General features: G+C 36.3%; 1 protein-coding gene across 3 annotated transcripts in view; it reads right to left on the bottom strand.

Annotated features, from left to right (window-relative positions):
- Positions 1-14,446: 14,446 nt before the first annotated feature.
- Positions 14,447-26,733, bottom strand: part of GABRA6 (gamma-aminobutyric acid type A receptor subunit alpha6) — a 29,583-nt gene continuing 17,296 nt past the window's right edge. For all 3 annotated transcript variants that reach the window (XM_042790138.1, XM_042790139.1, XM_042790140.1), the window contains 2 exons: positions 23,761-24,024; positions 14,447-18,853 (listed from right to left, as the gene is read on the bottom strand). In XM_042790138.1, the coding sequence (XP_042646072.1) occupies positions 18,803-18,853; positions 23,761-24,024 (315 nt within the window). In that variant the 3' untranslated portion in view covers positions 14,447-18,802. The remainder of the gene's footprint in view (positions 18,854-23,760; positions 24,025-26,733) is intronic.

Here is a 26,733-nt window from a genome sequence, read left to right as displayed (position 1 = left end):
AGTACTTCTGATTCAAGGAGGCTGTGCATCCTCCCCCATATATTTTTTTCAGAAAGAACCAGTGTTCAAAATAGGATCAGGTGGAAAATAGCTGTTCTCAGACATGAACACTTGTAATGCTACTTTTCCTAGGTGCCCTATATAATGCTCAGTTTTCTACAATTACCTAGTCTTCTGCTTTTACAAAAATCTCACTGAATGGGGTTTGTAAATTGATAACACATCAGCCTTCTATAAAATGTGAAATACTCATAAACAAAGAAAATTTTCCATGGAAAATATTCTATATGCTCACCTTGCCTATGGGCATGTAGTCTATAAAATGCCAGACAACATTTCTCTTCTGCAGTCCTTCACTGCAAAGCAGTGTAAAATCAGGCTAATTTATCAAGAATTAAAATCTTAAAGTGTTAATTCATTGATTGCCAGAAATACTGGAAGTATTTTAAGAATAGAATTTAAGAAGAAAATAACTCCTTTTAAGAATATAACTTTTATATATAATCCTGTGCTATTTACTCCAACTGAACAAGCAAACAGAGCAATTCAGGGTAGATGTTGCTTACCAAAGACACCCTCCTGACTAAAAGATCATACTTTTGTAGCCCCTCTGTATCAGCCAGGAAAGCCTATACCCAGATTCCTCAATCCTCATCTTTCTGCTTAGCCTACCTTTTTCCTCTTGTTGCACAAAGGCCACAATGAAGAAAAACTTCCTTGTTTACAACAAGCATGTGGATTTCAAATAGCACAAAGGATTTAATCCAAAACAACTAACAACTGCAGGTCATTTTTAAAAATAGCTGGGGAAAATTTTGTTTTCTTTTAGTTAAAGAAGAAGAAAGGCTTCGTAATAAAGCCAGATACCTTCAATGTAGAAAAATAAATACTGCAGTGATCTCTTTCTTCTTTCTCTCTGTAAAAGGGTTTTTAAGCAAGCAATTTTTTCAATAGTTTGGACAATATAATAAAGAGACATTAATTTTAAAGACTTTTGATGTGTCAGGTTAATAATCTGTTCCTTGTTAGCACTGAGACACTTCAGGGGGTGTGTTAGTAAGCTAGTGATTTATTTTCTTTGGGTTGTCAAAAGCACTGCCATTCTGGACTCTTGTCTCCCACCTTCAGTGTGCTTCAATAGTGTCACATAGCAGCCAACCACTTCAGAACTGGAAGTGGGATGGCTTGGTATGACACTGCTTCATGGGACTTTAAAGGAAATCCTTCCCAGAGCACTATGAAAGGAAACCGGCCACCAGGTGTTTGGAGGAAATGTGGGTCAGTCAAAGATTATGCCATTGTATTCGGCAAATCAAGTGGGTCAATAATCACACTGTCCTCTTCAAGATGAAAGGATATTTCTTTTAGTTTATATATATATATATTTTTTTTTTTAATATTAAAGTAAAAAGGAAAAGTATCTGCCATTCAGTAGAACGACAGTCAGTTGTCCAGTTGAAATAGGTCTGAGAGGAAAGAGAGCAGGCTTGGATAGATTTCTTCCAGTACTGGGCATAAAACTTAGCACATCAAGCAAATTATGTCACGTCTATGCAAATTCAAGTCTAAAGCAGCCAGGTCATATACACAAAATCTTGCTTTTTGATAATTATTTCCTGTTTTCAACAGTATTGCTGTAAGGTGGTTTAGGCATGATCAGCTGAGGCAGAACGCTGTGCAAGAGTAAGAATGAGCCTTTGCTTTGGCTGAGGAGCTATTACATTTCCTGCAATAATACAAAATATTGCACTGTTTCAAGATGGCACTGTTCTGTAGTATCTCATGCCTCTTTTAAAATGAAATCTACATTTATGTGGCTAGGAACAGAAAGGATTCTAAAAAAAATCCCTTCACCAACTACTACAGGGTAGAGGAATCCCAAAGCAACTCATTCTCCTTTCTTTTATCCACTCCTGAGCTACTAAGTACTGCAATGGTGTTTATCTAATAACTCCATTCTCCTTGAGGCATATTTTCTATTAATAGTAATTATCTATGACTTATAATTTGTCTTGAATTCTCCTTACTAGTGCAGCACTCGAACTGATTATGTACTCCCACTATTAGAATAAAAAATGATGTGACTGCATTCTTAATAGCAGCTGCATATAAGCGTGTGCACAAAAATATCATATCTTCTGAAAGTGAGAGGTGTTTTTACCCACAGTGAGGTGGATGAATGTTCACCAGTTGCAGAATAAGTGGGATGAAGAGGCTCCTGACATTCTCTTTAATGAGATGAAATGTCTCCTGACATTGACTCGCATGATTTAGAATACTCAAATTGTTCTTAGTGTATTTATATATTGTGGAAACTCAGAGAACAGTGATAGTTTTGGTATTTAATTGGAGTTTTCTGCTGTAATAAACATGTAATAAGGCAGACCTTGATTTGAACAGTTTACAATATATACATAAAAGATAGAAATCTATCTTTTTTGTGTGGGGTCCCAGATGTAAATTCCAGAGAGATCATGAACTTCTCAAGGTCATATGTGAGACTTCTGACAGCATCAGTTAACAAATCTAAATACCCTCTGTTTTGGTTTGGTGCATGTACTATGTCCTATATCTTACTGGTTTCATTTTGGTAGCTGAAAATTGTGTCCATGTTGTTTTACCTGTGTCTGGTCTGTGGTTGAAAACTTATATTAGGTTTTCACTACTTTTACTGTTTGAGCAAATCCTCCTATCAGGTAAGTGAGTGCTATCTTTTGCTTCTTTAAAATAAGATTTCAGGTTTTGCTGAATACACAAAAGTAGGTTGGAAAATTCCAGGTAAAGGAAGAGCAGGTGGACTTTATCCCTCTGCAAGATATATTGTTTTGCAATCTATCGGTAATTATAAAACATGTCACAGAGGAGGAAATATGAATTCTCATTTTTGTTGTCTTGACTTATCTGACCTTGGAAAGTTGCACTGAGATCTTTAAAAGCAGTCTGTAATTTTGAATGTCTCATGTCAGCTGAGTTGTACGTACAACATTAAATGAAATTAATGAGAGTTAGAATTTTCCGGTGCATCTGGTGCTGAATGTCATATTGAGCTGGTGACCCTGCTATCTTAGTTTTCTCATCAGTTTAAAAAAAAAAAAAAAACAAATCAAAACAAAAAAACCCCAACACATCTGCATTCATCTCACAGGAACAATGTAAAATCAAGTACTTTATCTAGAAAAGTCTTCTGAAAAATCTATTACTAAAAATAATTAGAGTTGTAAAAAAGGACAAAACCAGCAAAATATAATGTTTCAAAGTGATTGCTCTAATTATAAGCATTCTTTAAAGATACATATTAGGGAAAAGTGTCAGGCACTTCGGAACTAAATCTTTCAAGTTTTATGTTTGTAAAGCCCCTTGTTTCCAAAATGGATACTAATTTGCACTCCTACAGCTGATTTATAGACATAATCAATGACATATTTACAAAGGGCATTGCTTATTCTCATTCTTTGCAGCTACAGGTGTGGCAGTGGTTGAAGAGAACCCTCAATATTTGGATTTGCTAAATGAGGTGAGGGGTTAACAATGCAAGCCTATTTGAATATCAATAGGTATAGCATTCCTATGGGAAGAGAATTCAGTGATGTTGAGCCCACCCAGCAAATTAAACAAGTAATATAAGTTTGCATAAAACTATTTTGAATAGATGTTCATCAATGGAATACAGGCATAGATTTTTGTAATCATTAAGTATAGTACAAACATAAGTTTATTGTCTTGGGGTGGATGGTATGTAGCTCCATACCAAGACTTACACTCACGAAAAAGGTAGAGACAAAATTCAGAGAACACTTCCATTTTCTTTTGAAACCAGTGACCAGTAGAATCTGGACTTGCAAAGCAATTATGTTTTATTTTGTTAAAGTAAATAGATAATTCATAAATGAAAATGAACTAGTAATACTACCCGTAACTGCACCATCTGGTGCTACCTGTCATTATAGTATGTTCAGATTACTATTATATTTAATACATGTATAATGTTACATGGAACATTATATTCTCATTGATAGCCTCATCTTAAAAAAGGTTTAACAGAAATGCAAGTTTTCAGAATTACATAACAAAAGTTATGTCAGGTGGAGAAAAAACCCAGAAAGACTAGACCTTAGTGCAAGAGAGATTATAATTACTTAAAAGCAATTCAATAGTATGCAGAATTTAGATTTGAAAACTCTCATAATTTTCTCTTGTGCCACTGAAAAGAAGATGGTGATCTCTACGGCCAGTTTCCTCCAACTCAATCTGGAGTTCTCATGCTCTATGGAAATGAATGAATGGGACTTGACATTGTTGAAGCCCTTGGAAAATACCTACTTTAAGGTTACATTGAAAGTGGCCTACGTTATGTTAGAATTTATTGATGAATACATGAAATAAGTTTGCTTCTTCTAACCCTTGAAAAATTTGGTGGTTAAATCTCATAACTGCTGAATGGAACTAGCAGATAGGTGCATCCCTCACTCTTTGCACTTCTTTACTAGTAATAGTAGTACCTAACATTGTTTTAATAAGGCCACAACGTGAAAATTTGTCTGCAAGGTATGTTTATATATGAGTTTCCATAATTATCTTCCCAAGTTAACAATTTTTTATATTTACCAAAACAAGCAAAGCCCTCTGAGGTCTGTGAACATTGTTCTCTGTTAATCAAAGTAGGACTTTCATACCAGATTTTAGCTTCTAGTAGGCAACTGAAAATTTTGCACATCTTGCAAGAAAGTAATGAGATGGAAATATAAGGCCAACAAACCTAAAGCAGGAACACTATTCTCTTTACAAAACTCAGTGTAAAGTATAGTAACCTGAATTGCTTAGAATGCTTGGGAATTTATTGAGAATTATTTTCTCAAATAGTCTTCGTTTGGCTTGGAAATTTCGAATACAGGCTGATTTGCTTAGAAATACTGGATTTTGTGTCCTCTTTGTCTCATTCCATACGGCAGAACAGTGCTGCCAAGGGGGCCTCCACAGTTAGTTTAGGATTATCATACAGTTTATTGCCTGCTCCATTCCTACAATTGTGGGGAAAGTGACCCTTCAGAAGCATCATGTGAGACGGTAAAATAAGAAATAATTCTGCAATACTATTGATCCCAGATCAGACTTATGAATTTGGCCTGTTTGGTTTTGGTGATTTTGGCTGGGTTTTCCTCATTTTGTGCTTATGATGATGCCCACATCCTCCCCCAATTTCCTTCCCCACCCGACCTTATACTCAAGTAAGGGTTCAGGAATTAATGTGAAAATACTCTATTTTCAACGTCCTTGTGTCCTCAAACTGGAAATTAAATACCCCATGATTAACTTCTGTTTAAAGTTGTAGAAGTAGAAGATGATAACTGCAGAAAATTGTCTGCCAGTTTGCTAGCACTATGGAGACATTTTAGGTGTACCTAAACAGAAGCAGGAAAAATGTGTGTCCAGTAAGTTTTGCAATTCAAGTGAACTGACTATAAATATGCTTATTTTTAGAAAGTATCCTATCACACAAAGGACATAGCAATTTAACTTAAGTTTAGAAAGGAAAAGAAAGACCTGATATTTTTATTAAATTAGACAGATTTACTTACTAGAACTGTTTTTGGTTAGTAATGAACTGCAGGGTTAAGGTGTCATGACACTAGTAATATAACTAGGATAATAAATTCAACTTAAAAAGTGCTGATAAACTGTAGATACAGAAGTGCTTTCTCTAGAATAACAATTACACCTAAAGTATCAAGCAGTTTGGTTAAGAAATGTGCAAAATGTATGCCAAGTAGATCAAAACAACATATAAAAGACACGTTTAAGGAATTGTTTCCTCAAAGTGACCTTTGCAGCCAGCAAGTTACGCAAAGCTCTTTCTCAAGTAAGCCACTTTGCTCTTAGCAATAGAAAATTACAATTCCAGTTTGAAATTTCTCTAAATATTTCCAGTGATAATATACTCATTGTAAAAAGACCAAGTAAAGTTAATGGGTGTTATTTAGACCCAGTTTATCTCAATCTAATCTGATGGCTGACTGGGAGGTCAACAAGACTGAATCAGATGATATCTTGGTGCTGAACTTTTGACTCATCGACGCTTCATGACTTACTTGAATACACTTCTATATCTTGCATTATATAACATGCAATCACAGTAGTAAAACTAGATATCCTTGGTATATCTAAAATCTACAAATATGTTTCTGACAATCTTGTAACCAATCAGTTATTTTTTACAGTAAAATATTATGCATTCAAATATTTGCTCTTTGTTGAAAAGTACTCTTTTTCTTCCAGCTCTCTTCTCCCCAGCCTGTTTACCACAGGTTAATCCACACTTCTTATATACACCATATTTAGATAAACAGTATTGGAGAGTTTAATTACAATTGTTAATTCAGCTATAGCATGATGAGGTGTTGTAGAGACTTCTCAGCATATTTGCCTGTGCAACTGTTCTGACTGGAAACATCTCCTTCAAATACTAAATTTTCTGCATAATTACTTTGTCATGAGGTTAATTAATCTGTGCATTCACCTGACACAGTACAGAAAACAACTTCAGCATCATTTTATGACTTAAGTGCACCAACTCCCATACTGACCTGAAAGACTGTCTGGGTTCCAGCAAACAACTGACATTTTAGTCAATAAACTGTGTGTTATGGGTGCTTAAATGTGTGCAGTTAAACAACAGATGAACACAAGTGTGTCTATAAGGTAAATAAAAGTTCTATAAATTACAGGGACATCATAAGCTTTTTAATCAAAACATTTAAAAATGAAAAAGTAGAAATGAACTCTTGAAAAAAGTGTTGTGGAAAACTAAGCCATTTGTACTGACTGTATTGTAAGACAAAGTAACAACATCCACTTGATCTGAGATATGTACAAGGTTGTGTAATATTGAATTTACTATTACTCCGTATTCGGAGCTGATCACTGAGTGACTTTCACAGATTTCTCCTTTTCTGTTAATAGATGTGCATTGGATTGGCACTTGTGTATAATCTTGGGATTTATAACTGGACTCTTCCTATTTAATTAAAATTTAAAATGTCTTTACCTATTATCCTCTTTTAAGTTGCCTATCTCCTATTTTGATCTTGCTATGAGAGTAAAGGTAAGGACTGAAACACTACGAAAACTAAAGATGTATGGTGTTAATGGAGAAAAGTTCACTGGCAGTATCATAGGTACTATATGATACAGTTTCTAGTAACAGGTAATGCATGTTTTAACAGTTAAGATAGTGATAGATATTAAAAAATTATTTTAATTTTTTTTTCTATGCTGTGTGTGCCATAAAAAGTTAAGGACTCATCTCACTCTTCCCAAGGAAGGTAGTACTATATTTAAATAATACCAGAGGTAAATTTTCTTTCCTTAAACTGTGCATTCTAAGGTGGACATAAACCACTTTTTATGTGACAAATATGTACTATTAAAACCATGTTAATAGCCTTGGATGCAAATCGGTATTAAATTAATAGTAAAATGATAAAAGCCTCTTTAAAATCTCAAAGTAATTATTGTTAACTTAGCTTATTGTGGTATTATGTACCATCATGTTTTTGCAAAATCATGTGTCCGTGGTACTTATTTATATATATAATTAATGGTTTGACTGAATTGTGTGCCCAAAAAGGACCATGGGATTTAGGCATAGGGCAATCACTTGCCTGCCCTTAGCTACATGGATGGTGTCATATTCTGCAATACTTAAAACCTTTAGAATAGCCATCAGGAGATATGCTAGTCTTCCAGCCTCCTCATGGAAATGCATTTATGAAAGTGCTTTGTAACAAGAGTACACTGCTCCTAAAATGAACACAGCATATTGGATTAAAAAAGCAATACACTCCCAAATGATTTTGTTTTATAAAAATAAAAGGCACAATAAAACTACTTAGCACATCTTGTTTCCCTATTTCTAGAGCTGGTTCAGCAGTAATAAATATGTATTCATGAATAACGCATTCAGTAGTTTACAAAAATGTTGTAAAGTAGTGATTTGTATTACTCAGTCACGTGTAGAAAGACTTTTTAATGTGAAAAAATAGATGAAGTAATTTTATAAAGCATGTTTGGGGTTTTGGCATTATGAAAGAAAATAGCCTTGATATTTTTGAATAAAATTCTGTGAGAGCTGTTTGAAATAATGAGAATAAGACTGTGGGAACCACACTTCATAGAAATGAGAAAGAAATATTGAGACTGACTGCCATAGACTTGAGTGGATGACAGCAGGTGATGGCCACAGTCTTGTTATAAAAGCCACAGCAATATGTGTCCCATAGAACTCAATGAGTTGCAAGTGAAGTTTGCTATTCTTCTTACACATTTTATTGGAATGAACCAGAAAAAAAAAAAAAAAAAAAAAAAAAAAAAAAAAAAACCAACAACAACAAAAAAAAACTACTGTGATCTTCAGCAACCTAAGAATCTGTGAATCAGTTGGTTTTACATGACTGGGACATTCCTGAACACCTTCTAAGACAGGAATAAACGTTTTGGCAGACTCAGCAAGATAATTTGATGACTGAAATAGTTGAGGCTGCTTGATTTCACAGTTGTGAGAGAGTCACAGATGCAAACCCCTCTTCTCCAGCTAGCAGCAGCTCACCACCAATAATGTAGCATTCACTCCCTTCCAGGGAGTGTCAGGAAGAGAAGATCTCTGGCTGTATAAGTCAGGCTTATAACCATTCTCTGAAATTAGGTCATAATTCCTTGCTGTTGTGCATGAATATCTGCGCTGCCTCCTTTTATCCTTGGACCGACCAGATTACAGTGCTGACATGTTCATGGTATTCTGTTCACTCGGTCTGTGCCCTCTCTGAAATTCTCTTGACACTCTTGATTGTATTTTGCATCTGTATCTTGGGCAGTATCTGGGATGCCTGCCATGGTCCTCTACATGTGCTTTCTTCTTTTGGAGGCCATGTGCATTTTTGCATTGCAGTTGGTGCACCAAATCTGGTATGTGGGGACTGTATTGAATGTTGAGAGTGATGACAGTTTTCTTTGTGACATCTTCAAATTTACAGCAGGAACTGTTGCATTCTCACAAATGAGAGTGAAAATGTATCCTCTCAAAATAAAGGAGTTCCTGCCCTGTGAAGTTCTTCACAATAAAATTCTGGATGTGTGTCCTGCATTTTATCACCAATTCCACTGTGAACTGATCTTTGTACAATCATTAGGAAAGAAGTAACTTCCTTGAATGTCACTTCTTTTACTTTCCACACTCTCTTCCATCTGGGATACATTATAGACAACTAATTTCTGATTAATTTCTGTTGAAACTCTTTTTTGATGGAAAATTGGTCTCTTCAACAAACAACACTAGAGAATGTTTGTTTTGTTTCTTTTTCAGTGGAAAATCATCCACCTTCTTTAGAGGGGAAGGTGTGGTTGGGATGGGGGATACATTTTAGACCTAAACCTAAAACATTTTAGCCAGAAGGATTAAAATGAAGAAAAAAGATGATTTGAAAAACTAATGTTTTGATTTTAATATAATCAGAAAATAACTTATACTAATGCTCTGTTTTGATCTATGATGATCAAAATCTCGCAGGGAGGGAAGGCAGGATCATTTTTCTGTCTAGTTCTACATTTAAGCCTCCCAGTGCAAGAACCACTTTTGCTGAGTCTGATCCTGTCCTGGGTTGAGTGAGTGGTGGAGTTTTTTGGTGGCAGGGGAGGGGGCTATCGGGGCGGCCCCCTGTGAGAAGCTTCTCGAAGCTCCCCCAGATCCACGTCAGCTCCACTTCTGTTTGGGAAATTGAGCCAATCGGCTGCGCCTCTGCGATAACGTATTTAAGAAGGGACGTGGTGACGGGCAGTGGGACTTGTGAGGAGGAGTTGCTGCAGCTGCATGAACACCAAAGTCAGTGGAGGAAGGGAGGAAGAAAGGAGGGGGGGGGGGTGTGCTGGAGCAGAGACCCCCCTGTATCCTGTGGTGAGACGGCAGGGCGGCCCCCCCCTGCCACCCATGAAGATCTACAGTGGAGCAGACACTGATTTATGGCCTGTTGCTCCTGCTCGCCTGATCAAGGTTCGGTACCCGAAGAAGGCCGGGGTCTCCTGGGAAAAGGTAGCCCCGCTGCTGTAATTCAGTGCTGGGAGGATTGCAGCATGCGGGGGAGTCCCACGCCAGAGCAGCTCGGGAAGGGCTGCAGCCGTGGGAGGGAATCCAGTTGGAGGAAGTTAGTGACCCATGATGGAGCAGTGTGGGGAACGCTGCGGCCCATGGGAGGAATTCAAGTTGGAGAAAGTTTGTGGAGTACTGTCTCCTGTGAGAAGGGGACCACGATGGAGCAGGGAGAACAAGTTCCGGACACTCCCCTCACCGAAGATGAAGGAATTGGCAGCGCTGACTGCACCCCCCATTCCCTGCCCCTGCGCCCCTGGGGGAGGAGGTAGAGATATCGGGAGCAGAACTGAGCCTGGGAAGAAGGGAGGGGTGGGGGGAAGGTGTTCTCAAGATGTGGCAATGCTTCTCACTGTCCTACTCTGTTATGGGTTGTTAGTGTCTGTAATAAATGTATGTTTTTTTTCCTTCCCCTAATGAGTCTGCCTCTTGCTCATGATCATAAAGGGGAAATTTTTCCCCATCCCAGTCCTATCTCAAACCCCAAGCCTGGCTCTCTGTCCCTTCTCATTGCTGGAGGGGAAGGGAGAGAGAGCTGCTGCATTGTGGTTGGCTGCCAATCAGGCCTAAACCACGACAGATCCACAGCCCTTTTTTTTCTCCTACTGGAGAATCCGTCCAGCAGCCTTTGTGCAGTCCCTTCATACAGATGCAAACTGAGCCTTGGCATGGGACATGCTGCACTTCACAGAAGTAAAAATCTTACTCAGAATTTCTCCAAGACAGAAGAACCCGTGTTCCATCTAAGGAAAGTATTGGTATTAATAATAGCTTAAGTGAGGACGATACATCAGGGGTATCACTACTGGTGGCCATATATTGACCTAACCTATCGAGTTTTTATTTAACTATCTAGAAATGTATGCAGAAAAATATGAGAACTGACAGAGGAGAACCGTTCCCTGACAATTTCTGATGAAATTTTTTAGTCTCTTGAGCGAAACTTTTTTTTTCCCCTGAAAACAGTGTAAAGCGGAGTTGTTCTGACTTGAATGATGTCTGCTTACCTATTTTGTTGATGCTAATTTTCATGTGCCATTTTGGCTTTCACGAACCATGAGATGTCAGCTAAAGTACATTTAACAGCAAGTGTTCAGATTGCACTCAAGTCCAAGTGTTATTCCATTTTTGCTGTTCCAGTGATCTGAATGAACTAGAAGGCCCACTGTCCTTCAACTTCATAAAAAAAATTGCTCTTTGATCCATATTTTCTCTGTAATCATGCCAAAACTTTTACCATCTCTCCAGTCTTTAAGGCAATGTGAGTAGTGTGGCCAGTAAGGAATATGGCTCAGATGGTGAATGTGGGTCTTAATTTTTCTGTTATTGTCAGCATGCTTTCCCAGAAACCATTACAAATGACATTTATTTGTATAATCTTAATGACCAAACTCTCCCTTGCAGAAATATGTAAGTAACAAAATCCAGTTTTGCCTTCTCCTTTTAGTACTAAAATCAGAGCAGATTCCAATTACTTTTTTCAATTTAGTGTCTTCAGGAATTGTTTTTTCTTTGTGAGGGTGTCATGGGAGATGATTTGAGATTGCTGCACCTTTAAAAGAAACTTGTAGACATAAAAAGCGTTAGTTTGCACATCACTGACATTAATACTCTCCTGGTGATTTCAGAACATTAAGGTGCTCACTTGTAAGTCATGAAAACTTAGTCAGCCCCCAATGAAATGGTACCCTGTGAGTGATGAATAAATTAACTTCCATTCTTAAAATAAAGGTAGGGTGTTGGATTCATGTGGATCTTAACTTCTAGTACAGCTGGAATTAGAGTTTAAAATTCACTTAGCTTTGTTTGATGCTTATTGGTCCTGAATAGAGCACATTTACCCAGTGGTTTTATTTCAAACATACAATAATACTCCTGTGACTGCTCTGTAAAGAGCTGTTAATGAAGAGATCTCAAACACAGAAAATGGTTTTCTGATACAGAATTTTTTTAAGCCTGCAGAATAGACGTACAAAGTACACCGTACATAGAGCTTCTTGTAAAGACATCTGTGGTCTTTCTGGCATCTAAGTTCCTGCCCCCCTGAGGGTTTTGTCCCTTATTCACTGTTATAATCTCCTCATGTTGCCTTCACAGGGCACATAAAGGATGGTTTGCTTTTTGTTTCCATTCTTCAAAAAAAGTACTATAATAGGCATTTCTAAGTATAGCATTTAACGATACATTTGCCTTAATTTATGTAATGACTCAAAGTTGTAGACACTCTACTTGCTGGTCTTTTAAAGACATCTCAATCAATGGTAAATGGATTTATGCAATTTTTTGTAATAGGTCCATATTAAATGTAAGTAATATACTGCTGTTACAGAGGAGCTATCACATAGGCTTAAAACCTGGTATTTAAAACAGCTTCTTAAATATGGCACCAGTTAGCCTCAGTTATATCCTTTCACTTTGGTCTTATTCAATTCTGCTTCAGTAGAATTACTCCACTTCTATTCTGTTTGAAGCAACATCAGAATAATGCCCTTAAAGTAGTAAGGGTGAAATGTACTGATTCATCACATTGACTTAAAAATTCACCAGAAAAAACTTTTAGTTCCTATTAAAATCATGAAATCTGACTCCAGCTGTCAGACCTGTACACTGACTTCTGTCAGCAAAGGCTCTGTCCACCTAGCCAGAAAAGGACTTTTCAGGGGTGAGACAGATGAAGTATAAACGTCCAAATAATTTCAAATCCAAAATTAAACAGGTGATGTACTTTATTTCTTAAACTGGAAGTAATAATATGAAAACAGGATTTCTATGGTTTCTGCACTGTGAAGTGTTTTGTTTGAACTATTTCCAGAGACCATATTCAATCTTACTCTGCCTGTGACTGATTCATCAATTTATTCCTTAAAACAAAACCTGCCTATAAATGTAGCTAAATGAAATAAAACTCTGAAAAATCCAAAGGTAACATTAAATGTACTGATTCTCCATGTCAGGTCTGCATTTTACAGGTATGAAGATAAGGTAATTTCTTGCCCTCAGTCCATGTTTTGAGCCCTGGATGCCATTCGTGGAATCTCTTTCAATCGTGGAAAACACCATACACCAATCACATACCACTCTGCTCACAAGCTTTTGCTCACATTGAGAGATTTAATGCTTTTTTTTTTTTTTTTTTTTGTTAATCTTTACTGTTGTAATAATATTGAATTAAATTACTCAACAAGAGAGAAACCCTGTTCTTGGCAGCATGTAGTGCAGGAATCAATTCAATAGATCTATAGGTAATTCAGGGGCTGCACTTTGGGTTTTCCATGTATGTATTCATAATAGTAAAACTACTCTTTATTAATATTTATTCAGCTACTCCTTCAGGGCTGTGTAGCTGATCTGGCATAACTCAGTAACACCTTATAAACTTTAGTTATTCAGATAGTTTACTGCTTTGTTCTAAAAGGGCCATGTCCAAGTAGATTTATTTGGCTCACAAAAATCTGTAAGAAAAGCAAGTGAGAAGGTTGAAGAGTGTGTCAAAATAAAGTGTACTTGGGTAAAATTTAAAACTGATGAAGCTTAAAAAGAAAACTTTTTTACTTTTAAATAATTTGATTTGTAAGCAGATATCTCATACTAAGCAATTAATGTTGGTTTTTATGTGGAGGCTGGATCAGAAAGAAAACAGCAGCTTTTACTCATCTAAAATGGGAAGGACACAATGGGATCGGCAGAAGTATACCAAGTTTTAGCCTGTAAGGACCATAACTTAAACGTGAGAATGCACATTGATTACATTTATCGACACAAACCCATCTTTTTGTTCATACAAAGATATTTCTGCCTTTTAAAGTAAGTTCAATCCAGTGAAAGTCAAATCTTTGGATAAAGAACTAATCTATTGCTGATTATTTCCAGTCTGTCTCATCATCACAACCCAGTCTTTACCACAGACTCATCTATGGAGCCAACTATTCTTTAATATAATTTCCTGATGAGATTGCAAATGTTATGCACTGACTTATAGTTGAGTCGGATCACTTGGTAGACACAAAGAGGATGAAAGCAGACAGATTGAGCTTTAATATTTGTCTTTTACTACGATTTGTTTCACATGCAGATAGAACCTGTGACTTCTTTGGTGTAGAACCCACTTCTAAATTTCATAACTACTCCCCACATTTCCATTGGGAACACCATGTCTCCATTAAGTTTAAATCATCACACTATGTTTACAGACCTTAGAAGTCAGCTTCTAACAGTTGATATTTCCTAACTTTAACCAAGGTAAAGTAGACATTGTTACAGTAATGAAGCTTTTTTAATGTACAGGAGTAGAAGATATAAGCATTCCAGTAAAAAGTTTTGTTAGTTTTATTTAGTTTTAAATTACAAAATATTTCTATCTGTTCTATGAAAATCTTATTATAAACAAAGCAGGTGTGAGGTGGGGAGAAAAACCTTTGCAGTAGTGCTTGAATATGTAACTATATATAGCTTAGAGAAGGCTTATTTGCTCCTTAAGGAATGTAAATAATTCAGTACCTTAAAACTATTAGGTATTACTCTTATTTATGGAGTAGAAAAGAGTCTGGTCATAATCGAGGTCACATCATGTTTTCATGAACTAATGACCCCTTTGATAACAACCCAAATGTATTGCAAAGTGATTTAGCAAAAATGCACGTTACATGTTTTATGAAGTTCTGCAATGATTTGTTGTCTTACTTTTATATAACCACATTAAATACATGAGTTAGGGTTTTTTCCTCATCTCTGTTTGAAAGATCACATATATTTTGGTTTTGGACAGTATTAAGAATAGCTTGTTTTGTTTTGTTTTGTTTTGAAAAGAACTCTTAAGATGCGTGGAATTATGTTTCCTACTTTACAATTGTGTGGATGCTTTTGGTTTCTTTGGATTCCCTAGTTTCTCTTGGTCAAACTTTCTGTTTTAAGACTTGCATCTCAGAAAGCATCGCCGAGTCCCGCCCATGCTTTTTCACCAACTTGTGCTTCCAATATACTTTGCTGGCACTCAACTACTATCACTTGCATCAAACTGCTGTCTGGAAATGAACTGTGGATCTTTATTCTTTGTACGCAAGCACCACTCCAGCCATGGCTGAGTGATGATTTTGTTGAAGTAGTGATGCAGAACAGTATAGTTTACTCCCCAAGTCTCTACCCATTGTATTTGTGGATAGGACTTCTTTCTTCACAGCTTTCTCCGTAAAGCCAGGTGATGGACAGCATTTCCATGGAGAGTTCAAAGGCTTTGATTGCTTACTTATTAGAGGAAAATCCTGCAAGAATGACTTCTATAAAGAAGGCAGATGAGGAATGCTGCTCGTGTCATGAACTGGAAGACAAAGAAGAATGTAATGAACTATGCAATGACAAAGTCACCTCTGAATTTTGTTTGCATATATATAAGAGAAAGGCCTTGAGTTAGTAACATGACGGGATGTAACAAAACATCAAAACACTGGACAGTATACTATATCGGAAGTGTGTTGAGGACTTTGATCTTCACACTTCCCGGGTTTATCCAACTCTTGTTTTAACTTCTGGTGAGGACTATCCTTTGAACACAGTAGTGGATGATCTCAGGGCTGATCTAGTGTGCTACTGCATAGTTTCTGTATCTTAAAACTGCTTGATTTTTATTTGATTTTGAAATTATGAAAAATAATGTAGGGGGGTAGAAAAACCTAGTTTAATAATGTTGAAGACTAATAAGTAATTTAAAGACTAATATGTAACTGAGGTTTCTACTGTACAATGACATAATTCTGCAATTGTGTTCTTAGTTCTATTTCTTACACTTCTGATCAAGCAGAACACACTAAAGATGAATTTAAGCTACGCTCTGTCCCTTTGAGGGGCTTGTGGGCTAAAACCAGAGCACCCTTTCTACCAGGATATACAGAAGTTAGGTCAGTGTTGAATAATGTATTACCAGAGTGTGATAGCTCAAGGTAACTGCCCATCTTCTACCCGGCAGTGTCCTGTTTTGAACATACAAATTTGCATCCTACAGCAACTTTAGTTCCTGCTCTTCCTATTGCAATATATTCAGAAGTACTAGAAGAAACCCATATCCCCTAATTTCCCTTAAATTTGTATTAAATACAGAAATATATATTATTTATATGTTTTAAAGAGATTCATATGTATCTATGCATACATAAATATATATATAAAGAAACCTTTTCTATTTATCTGTTCTTTTTACTGTATTGCTTGTTTGGTTACTGTTTGACCATACCCAGGACTGTTAAGACCTTATATTAATTGTAAGTAATTATATTTATTCTAAGGTATAACTTGATATTATTAACATTATTACTGATTACATCCGTGTCTGTACAAAGCAGGTAATAGGACAAAATACATATTCCCTTCCTACCATTCAAACAGATGTGGAGAACCAACACTTCTCTCTTTTCCTTATGAAAAACTTCTCTAAAAAAAGATAAGCAGGCTTCATGGTCATGTTAAAATATGCTGTTAAATATAAAGAGCTGCTAGTACATTGTTAAGGTGCTTGATATAGCTTTCTAATCAGGAAGTTACCACTATTTTATACACTGAAATACTACACTCTAAGGAAATACTGACCATTTAGTAACTCTGCATCTGCTATAAAATTAATATTTAGATTTCTTTTAAACAAAGATCAGATACAAAGTTTAGCTTATTCAGTGTTACTTGTTTTTCCATAGCTTTTAAACATTTTCATTTTGTGTATAAACCAATTTTAAAGTACTCTGAAAATTCTATAGATACTAATGTACTCAAAATAGAAAATCAGTCAGTGAAGCAAGAATGAGTATAGTTATACTGAAAAATAACCTTTATATCCCTACAGCACAATTTGCTTTTTGCTAAGTAAGATGTATTTACAAATTATAAAATACTTGCCCAGTGTCCATATTTTGACTTTAAAAAAAAATAGTATATAAAGGCTGAAAACAGGAAAAATTGTCACAATTTTAGTTTCAAAACAAAATGAAGAAAGAATTCATTGTACTTACAATACATCCAAGTGTGCCAGCCTGCAGCCAGTCAGGAAAAGCAAACGGCAAACATGACATTTCTGTGCAAACAATAGTTATTATTGACTTGAATCTACTTAAATTGTCTCCATCTGAGCTCTTCAGAGTTAAAGAACAGGGAGTACAAAAAGTGATCTCACACGTTCAGTCCAGCAACCACACTAGTAAAAGCAATATACTCTTGAAATAGGAGGAGGAAAACAACTGAAGCTAGGTCATCAGACAGTTAAAACTGTTATAGTGCCAGTAAAGCAGCTGACAACTTACTGGAGTCAATTAGTCAGCCCCTAAATATTTTCTCACTGTGACTGTTTCTTTAGACAAAGCAAAAGACCCTGAATTTCCTGAATCAACATAGCATTTCATGTTAGTGTTAAAAATAATTTCATTTAATGTAAATAATTTCAAACTAATGTAATTTCAAGATAGGAGTCCTTAGTTTTCATTTGGCTGCATGTAAAACTTTGTTGTGTGCTTTTGACTCCCACCAGTGTCCATTACCCCTGCAACCCCTGCAACTCTGCATATACCTGGCTTGGGTTTGATCAGGTATATCTTTCCTAATTACGTTCTTAAGAAGAATTACAGAGATGAAGAATGTATATATAATAAAATAATAGATTACTATGAAATATGAGGAAGAAATCCTGTGACTGTTGAGAGTGACAAATAAATCAAAATATTATTGCCTTTAACCTCAGAATATTCTGACAGTACTTTGCCTCTGGAAAAAAGTTCTTGGGAATTTGGTACGTGCAGTTCACTCAAATCAGCTGACAAAATGCAGCTTGTTCCCTCACCAGCTATCAAGACTTGCTTCCAGGAAGTCCCTTAGAGCTGGAGGTTTGCATTTAACTTGATGGGTAGCTTCATCTTTCTATTAATTTTTAGACCTTGAAAACTCCCTGACATCTAAGTCCTGCAATTCTAGATTCTGCTGAGAAATTGCTTGTTATTAGTCTGGTTGTACTTCCATGGTCATGCTCAACAAAAATAGTTACGCTATCGTAACTAACCAGCTAAAGTACATAAACAGTAGTTTCTACTTCCTTTTTTCTTTACCTTGTTCTTTATAAATGGTATCTCAAAGAGATGAAAACGAAATTAAAGAAATCAGAATTCATCACTCATCTTTTCTATGAAAGGGTTACGAAAACATGACAGGATTGCAACTCCCTTTCACAGGATTTCTTAACGTTGGTTTGGGTCAATTTCAAGTGTTGCAAATCAGTGCAGCTCCTAACCTTTCAGTGAAAGCATGCCAAGTTATACCAGTTCAGAATCAGGCTTATTTTAGCAATCCTTTTTGTATTTTTAAAAAATAACCCTGTTATTGACGTTTTATATCAATGTAAACATTCAATTGGTTATAAGAGAATTAGAACAAATGCACATTATCTTCTTTGACAATTGAACAAAATAATTTAACAAGAACTTCTATAGTAGAATCATTGTAAGAAATCTTAAGAAAGTATTGTCAGAACCCTGGTGCAGTTTCTATCTTTTTGATTTGTCCAGAGTTTGTTTCCAGGTGATGTCCAATATAAATACTCCCTGTTTTAAAACTGAGAGCACCCGTGGATAGAAAAATCATTTGAAGTCTCTTCAACCCTACATGACCTTCAGTGATTTCATTGAAACCTTGAGCTGTTCTTCAGTTGGACTGATGGTCATTTCGAAGATGCACTGCAGTAGGTTCAAAAAGCTGGAAAAAAAGTTTAGACAGAAAATTAAGCTATGGACTGTTAACAATGAAGTTAATCAACTAAACCACCTGATTTCTGTCTCAGCAGACTTAAAATAGAACTGCATTACAAGGGAGAACCCTCTTAGAATTTGACGTTCATTACCTGGATCATCAAAGCTCAGCTGTAAGTATGTACGGCAATGACTGTTTTCTCCTGAACTTTATTTTTTCCAGTGTTTAAACTGATACATGATGTAACAACAATACGCACTGCAAGTTTTATGGATATTAACATACTGAAGCTAAATACTTTTCCAGTTCCTCCTTTCTCTGTTTTTGTTTCTTCCTACTTGACATCATTAGCACCTCACCTTCTCCTTCAACCTGCTATGTAACTCTTTTGCTGCTATCATACTACGTTCTATGTGTCCAAATAATATCCAGAACTCAGCACATTTAGCACATTCAGTGACTTTGTACCTTTCTCGGCTCCCAAACATAAAAGCTGGCCTCAGCTTGTTTTTCTGCAGTTTATCATCAAAACGCTAACATTATATCATTCTTTAGTTTGATTTACAACATCGTTCCATGTTTCATTACATTAAAAACTGTAATACAATGTTACATATAAAAATTAAGACAGGTTACTTTAGAAACAAGATGTGTAAGAAGATGTGGTAACAGCATATGCATTGTGAATGATACAGCAAAGGTAGACTAAGTACTTGTATTCTTCTCATTAAAAGGGCACTCTGCATTCTAAATCAAGCAAATTTTAAAATAAATTAAGCACGCAATTGAACTACCAAGGTCACTGTCATAAATCAGTATTCAGCTAAAGGACTTACAAAGATTTAAAGCCAAAAACAAAGCCAAAAAATGTTTCATGACAAAATAAAAAGCTAGAACAACTTTTTCTCATTTGTCAGATAGGCTTGTTCTCCTTTCAAGAACTCTTTTTTTAAACTAGATAAATGTGTATTGTTTGTCACTGTATAAAGTTCATTGTGGATGGCCAATATTACTGTAATCTACAGAATAACATGCATCATGTCTGTTCCATTTTGCATGCATAAATCATGGGGATGTCACATCTTCAAATCTTCCATCTAAATTAATTACAGACTCACTTAGTGAGGGAGTAAGTCCTCTTAGGGTAACTTTAATGCTTTATTTTTTTCATATTACAAATGGCACAGTGATATTGCTTTAGTTAAGCATCTGTCAGCATTACAGTTATAAAATCTTTTGAGAGAAAGTGGGGCTTATCATACATGTATCAGCATTTTCTGTGGTCTAAAAACTGGCATCTGTTATCCCAGTTGGGGATTCCTCCATATACATATTTTCAAGTACCACTTTTTTTCTACCATTATGTTGTCCTTTGGTTATATTAGGTTCTAACAACATGCTGTCTAGCAAAATGCAGGCATAGAACTCTTAGCTTCCTTTCTATGCTTTTACCAATATAACTGTTGTCCTGCGATGCTGTTGCTACTCTACAATGCAAAACAGTTTACACCAAAATGTTTTTTATGTGTCAGGCTGTATGGTGGATGACTTCTACCGAATAACAATGTTTTCCCACTTATTCCAATGAAGAATAGAACAATTTATTTAAATATTAAGTCCAGAGGATAACTCTATCCCCATCCACATATAACAAACATTCAGTTGAAGCACTTAACTTCAACTTGGTAAATTTTTTTAATTTTTTCACTCAGAGAATGCAGCTATTTTGCTTTAAAATGTAACAAAAGATTAATTTTACACTGGAACTTTGCTACTGCATTTCCTGGTTTGCAGAGCTGGACTTTATTCAGTATATATGGAAGTACAAATACAGAGTTCAGTCTAACATACTTTTGCTATCTGCCCAATCCTGGCTGCCGTGAAAAAATAATATTAAAATATTTAAAGGCATACATTTTATTAGAAACACCTTCTTCATTATACAGATTTCCAAGTCCTAAAAATTCTGTGTAATTAACATACTCTGAGTTTACATGTATAGTAAGAGAAAGGGTGATTAACCTGAAGTCTTGCAAAAAGAAAATGATTAAATGAAGAGGGAAGAAAAAAGTACTCCAAGGAGCACTTTCAAAAGTACTCAAGCCCCAAGGTTCTTATAAATATTATCAGATATAATACACACAAATGACTTCATTTCTGTAACATATGGTCTATTACTTAAGCCATAAGAAAACTGCTTAGTAATGCACAGAAATACTACCAAACAGCTTAGGAGAGAGCTCTTCATTTCATGCAACTCTGTCATTGCATTAACAAGACTGCTTATTCTAGTTGATGCTCTGAATCCAGAACATGAAGTAAAAAACGATTCTTGTACTTCCTCCAAGGTCAAAGGAAGAGTCTGGCTACAAGATAGTAATATGAATTTAAAATTACCTTTGATTCCAGTGTTAATAGCCTGCTTTTACAAACAGATTTATGAAATGCTTCTTGATTTATTCTATATGCTCCATCCAAAGAGTAGGTAGCTGTCCGGTTTAGGAGTTTTCACAATGACAGCCTTGGTGAATTATGTTCTGCACTCCAAACTACACTAATCAAAATCCTACAAGTCCTGCACTGCACAAACTTCTGCACAGGAAATCTGGTTATTTCAAGGAACTGATTATTTTTTTTTTCCATTTTGTTTTTTAAACAAAAGCCAAATTAACTCAAAGAAGTAACTCAAAAAAGAAAAGCTAATATACCTGAAATACTGCACAGAAGGCGCTTTCTAAATTAAATGTCTTAACTGAATAATACTGTACCAATAGTTAATCTTACAGGTGTGTGAGCCTGTAAGTGAGTTGAACTGGCCTTGAAGTATGCTGTGCTTTGCTCACCTAACTTCTGTATCTCCTTTGCTCAAATGGAAAGGCTTACATATTTTTAATACATTTATAAAGCAAAAACAATCCTGGTTTTCCTTGAAAGTAACAACTGGTGAAGTGATAAAACATATTGAATTAGAAACCTAGCAATGTCTATCACAGTTGTTATTAGTTACAACTGAGTACTCAAACAGGAAAATGTAATTTACGAAGATGAGCTTGATCAACATTTTACATAACTGTTTACACTCTTCCTAGTTCAGAACACTCCAGCTGTCAGTACTGTTCTGTTTTCTGACTCTTGCTGCTAGATTTCTGTCATTTTATAAGGCTACTACAGAGCAAAATTTCTGAGTTTGTGAGCACGTTTGTGAGCTTCCAGAAGTGGCATTTTAAAAACACGTATAGTCAGAACGATGTTCTAGACTTCAGAAGTATTTTAAAAGCCTAGTCCTAATACAACTATTAATATACAAGGTTTGGTGTAAATATTTCATCACTACCAAGGGAAACAGCAACTATGTTCCAAATATTACTAGGTCCAAAATGTGAATGGTTCAGTGAAATCACTGGAGTTCTGGCAAGCTACCCAAGCTGAGGAACTGGCCTCTAAACAGAAGCTGTAATATTTATACATGAGCTTTTTTAATACTTTCCTTCTCTGACTGAGATAAGTAATTTGCACACATAGTCAATATTTTAATAGCAGGATCAGTAACTCTGGCACAAATGCTAAATTTAGCACTGGGCAGATTTTGAGTGGCCAGGAGTTAGCAGCTGTGACCTCTTGAAAGAGACATCTGCAGGAACATTTGTAAGAGATAGTGCCTCCTATCTTCCTGCTCTCCTGATTTTCTATAAGCTACTTGGCAGCACACTCCACCTTTGAGAGACAGCATTTTCCACATCATACTAGCAGGAAAAATCAGCAAAATTAGAGGCTAGTAGCCTCTGCTTCAAGCAGAGGCAAGATGCCACCAATCAGCTGATCAGCACTGTCTTGTTACTTTGCACTGCAACATCTCTTGGCTGTCCATGAGATTTCCCTTGGCCTGCTTTACCTCTAATCTAGGAAATAAAGGTACAATCTGCTCACCACTCATACCAGATTGCCAGCCTCTGTTTTTATTGATGTAGAGACTTTCTGCATTCAGTACTATCTAAATACCATCATCATCTCTCTAGCTGTCCTAAATAAAGCTAAATGTACCAATCATATTGACTGCAATCTACAGTGAGATTCAAAAACTCTATGGCAATGAGGCAAATTAATGTATTTTTTACCAAGGAAATGGGACAGCATTAGCTGTATTTAGCCAAAATGGAAAAATTAGAGAATTAAAGACTTAAAGTTTAATGACTAGTCACTGACTGATTATTCTAGACATGCTCAGATTACAGGACACACATCTCTTCTGGACCTCACGGATATCTAAAGACATGATCACTCTCTTCCTGATTCAAACAAACTGAAGCAAAGAATTTAGCAGCTTTATCTGCATAAAACAGTTCAGCTGTATGAAGAAACAGGAAAAAACAGTGTTAAAATGTATAAAAACAGGAACTCCTGATTCACAAACTGTACACTGCAGTTGTCAATTCTTCACACTATGGATAAATGTTTAGAATGAATAACAAATTTTTTGGGGGAGACTGTTATTACCTCACTGAGCAAACCTTAGGAGATATTAAAGTTCTTATCTCCTTCACTGCATTGCTTCAACAGATAATTCTACCATTCCTTACGGCAGATAGGAAGATTAAGAAATGGATGATTTAAGATTAGTTTGTTTGCTGAGAATGGTGTCATACGTTGTCTTACACAAGGTGTTCTGCTCAGTGCAACATGGCATGGAGATAAATGTTTACATTTCTCATCTTCAAATAGCCTTTCTGCATTGTACTGAGTGCAGCTACTACTGGAAGCCACAGCTGATTTTTTAGAGAAATCTATTATCAGTAACTTTCCTCAGAAAGGACTGGTTAACTTGAGTTGCAGGAGTAAATGAACAATTAAAATAATATTGGTCAAGTAAACATATTATATATTCTAAGCAAGTATTCAGAAATTCTACTACTCACTTCCATAGTGTCTTTTGAAAGATAAACAACCCAGTATACCAGGTTGAATCCTGCAAATGCCAGTGGAAAGAGGATCCTAGAGTACTGGTCTATTTTACTTGTGCCTCCAATAGGTGGTGGTGGTGGTTGTGGGGCTGGTGGAGGAACAGATGGTGGTTGACACTGGGATGCACTATTTGATATTATGCTGACTTCTGAAGACTGATCTGCCTGAGATGTTATGCTGTTTACTCGCTTCTTCAGGTTACAGTTGGAGTCAGAATGCTGTGGAAGAAAAAGGAAAAAGAATAATAAAAAAAAAAAATTGTGATTTTTGGATACAGAGTCTTAGGTTTTGTGATCATTAGGCTTCTCCACCTTTCTACTCAACTTCCTGATTTTATTGCTGCTTCTCTGCTATAGAGCAACCTAAGGAAATCACAAAAATAATGCAAATATACAGTAGAACACTTGTGGCCTAAAGCTTTGCTGTAAAAACATAAGAGAATATAAGCTTTCCATATTTTTAAACATGGTAATAAAAGGAAGCTAGAAAAGAGAAAGAGGAAGAAAAGATGGGGCTAAAAAGAAAAGAAGGTAATGGTGTATCTAAATTGCAATATATTGGTATGACTGAAGTTTATGTAGATACAAATCATGTTTAAACAAAATAGGATATATGAGCTGACTCAAGTGCAGTCTACACTGTGTGAGCCCATTAATGAGTTCTGGTAAACACACATTGAACAGAGTCAAGCTGTCATGCTGTTATTAGTCCCCAAACTAGCTGCTGATGAACGAGGAGACTGCTGCACAAAAGGAAATGGACTAACTTTACAGGTGCTGTACACGTGCATACTAAATTGTCCTGTAGTTTTTTCTAGGGTGAGATTTTATTTTCATATATTTCTCATGATTCCCACAGCAGTTTCAAGCATACTACTGGAGACAAATACTCATCCTAACTGCAATGGGACTATTTCAATTTTCATTTACAGTAAAATGAAAGCAAATTATTCCTATATTTTGTGAAATATTCATATCTAGGTCCAATTACTCTTCACAGAGCTCTATGAAAACTCTTAAAAATTTAGCCAGACCTCAGGAACATTCACAGTTTACATCATAGTTGCTAGGCTGACATATATATTCATTATGTACACCTGTTTTATTTGTGGCCAAGTTGACATTTTTTTTACTTTCACAAGGGTTGAATAGATTTCTCCCTTGCAGAAATGCCTTAGGAATAGAATTTACCACAGGCTCTAAGCCTGCTCTTTCTTTTCTTTACCCACTTTCACAGCAGTATCAAACAGGAAGAAATTTTCAAAAACTTGAGACCAGGCTGAGAGAGTTGGGGGGGTTCAGCCTGGAAAAGAGAAGGCTCCAGGGAGACCTTAGAGCGGCCTCCCAGGGCTTAAAGGGGGGACAGGAAAGGTGGGGAGGGACTCTGGGTCAGGGGGTGTGGGGATGGGATGAAGGGTTAGATAAGATCTAAGGAAGAAATTCTTCCGTGTGCGCGGGTGGTGAGACACTGGCCCAGGGTGCCCAGAGCAGCTGTGGCTGCCCCCTCCCTGGAAGGGTTCAAGGCCAGGTTGGACGGGGCTGGGAGCACCCTGGGCTGGGGGAAGGGGGCCCTGCCTGGGGCAGGGGGGTGGGACTGGATGGGCTTTAAGGTCCCTTCCAACCCAAACCATGCTATGATTCTATGAATTGTTTTAATGGCAATTAAAACCTTTGATACATATGCAAAGTCATTGTTTGGAAGTGATTTAGTGACAATCATTCACTTAAATGTAGCCTACTGTCAGCATTTTTGGGATTTATCTTGAAGGATTTCTATGCATGGAAACAGATTTTAGTCAATCAGGTAAATGAGTAGGCCATTAAAAGGAAAAGCAGCATTTTCCAAAATACATTGCCTGTATTTGTACTTGGGACACAATTTCTAGATAAAATACTAGCCTAACACACCTGGTAGCTCATGTATGACTTTAATAGAGTTATAAAATGAATAATCCTTCCAGAAGTCAGTGTTACTGCCAGAGTATCAGAACAAGTGACATTGCTACAACATGATGCCATGATGCCAAGTTCTGCTCATGGATGAAGGGACTGGTTTCCATCTGAAATTAGGGAGAGATGGATTGCTCACAGCTGATTCTAGTCTAAGTGAAAGGTAGAGAGATCATCTGATTTGAAAAAAAAAAATAAAAATGAAAAGAAGTGTTTTTTCTGTATGTATCTCCTTTACCTATTGCCCTTTTTCTTCCCCTACAACTCATCAACATTTACAACTTGCCATATTCCTCCTTCTTCCACTTTGTCATCTACACATTAAATGATTAGTGTCATGTTTTGAATGGATATTAAATGGCATTCATATTCTGGGACTGTGCCTATCTGGAACACAGATGTTTGTTTATGTATTTTCCAGTAACACAGCAAGCAACAGACAGATTTAAATGGAGGATGATCTACAGATGTGTCACAGAAACAGAAAGAGGATTATCCATGTCCACTTGTGCTAATCGTAATAATAATCCCAGTCTATAAACAGACTGACTGACAGAGCCTGGGTTACTGCTTTCATTCAAGCTGCTATTCCATTCTACTTGTATGCCCTCCTTTGAACTGAACTGCAGAAGTCATAAGGTAGATTGTTTTTCACTTTACTACAAGATAGTTTGACCTTTTGTGGAGAATAAGTGGTTCCTAAAAATGTAAGTGCTAAGGTGAATCTTAGCCCTTTTAATTTGCAATATTCTGTTATCAGGTGGCTCTGGAACAGTCAAGCATGAATCAGGAGATATTGTACTGAAGTGATGGAGTTAATAGTAGGCAGAACAGATGTAGCATATGGTCTGTGGATGATGTTCAGTACTGAACGTATTTAGAATGTAGAGGTAGTAAAATCATTGTGATCATCTGAATAGGCACTTGGAAAAGTGTAATGCTGGTTGTTACTTTATTTATAATACTTATTAAAAGTCA

This window comes from Tyto alba, unplaced genomic scaffold (assembly GCF_018691265.1).
Source record: "Tyto alba isolate M040663 unplaced genomic scaffold, T.alba_DEE_v4.0 Super-Scaffold_17, whole genome shotgun sequence".
Taxonomy (NCBI): domain Eukaryota; kingdom Metazoa; phylum Chordata; class Aves; order Strigiformes; family Tytonidae; genus Tyto; species Tyto alba.
The sequence above is the reverse complement of the archived record's forward strand: the minus strand, read 5'-3'. Positions and strand labels throughout refer to the sequence as shown.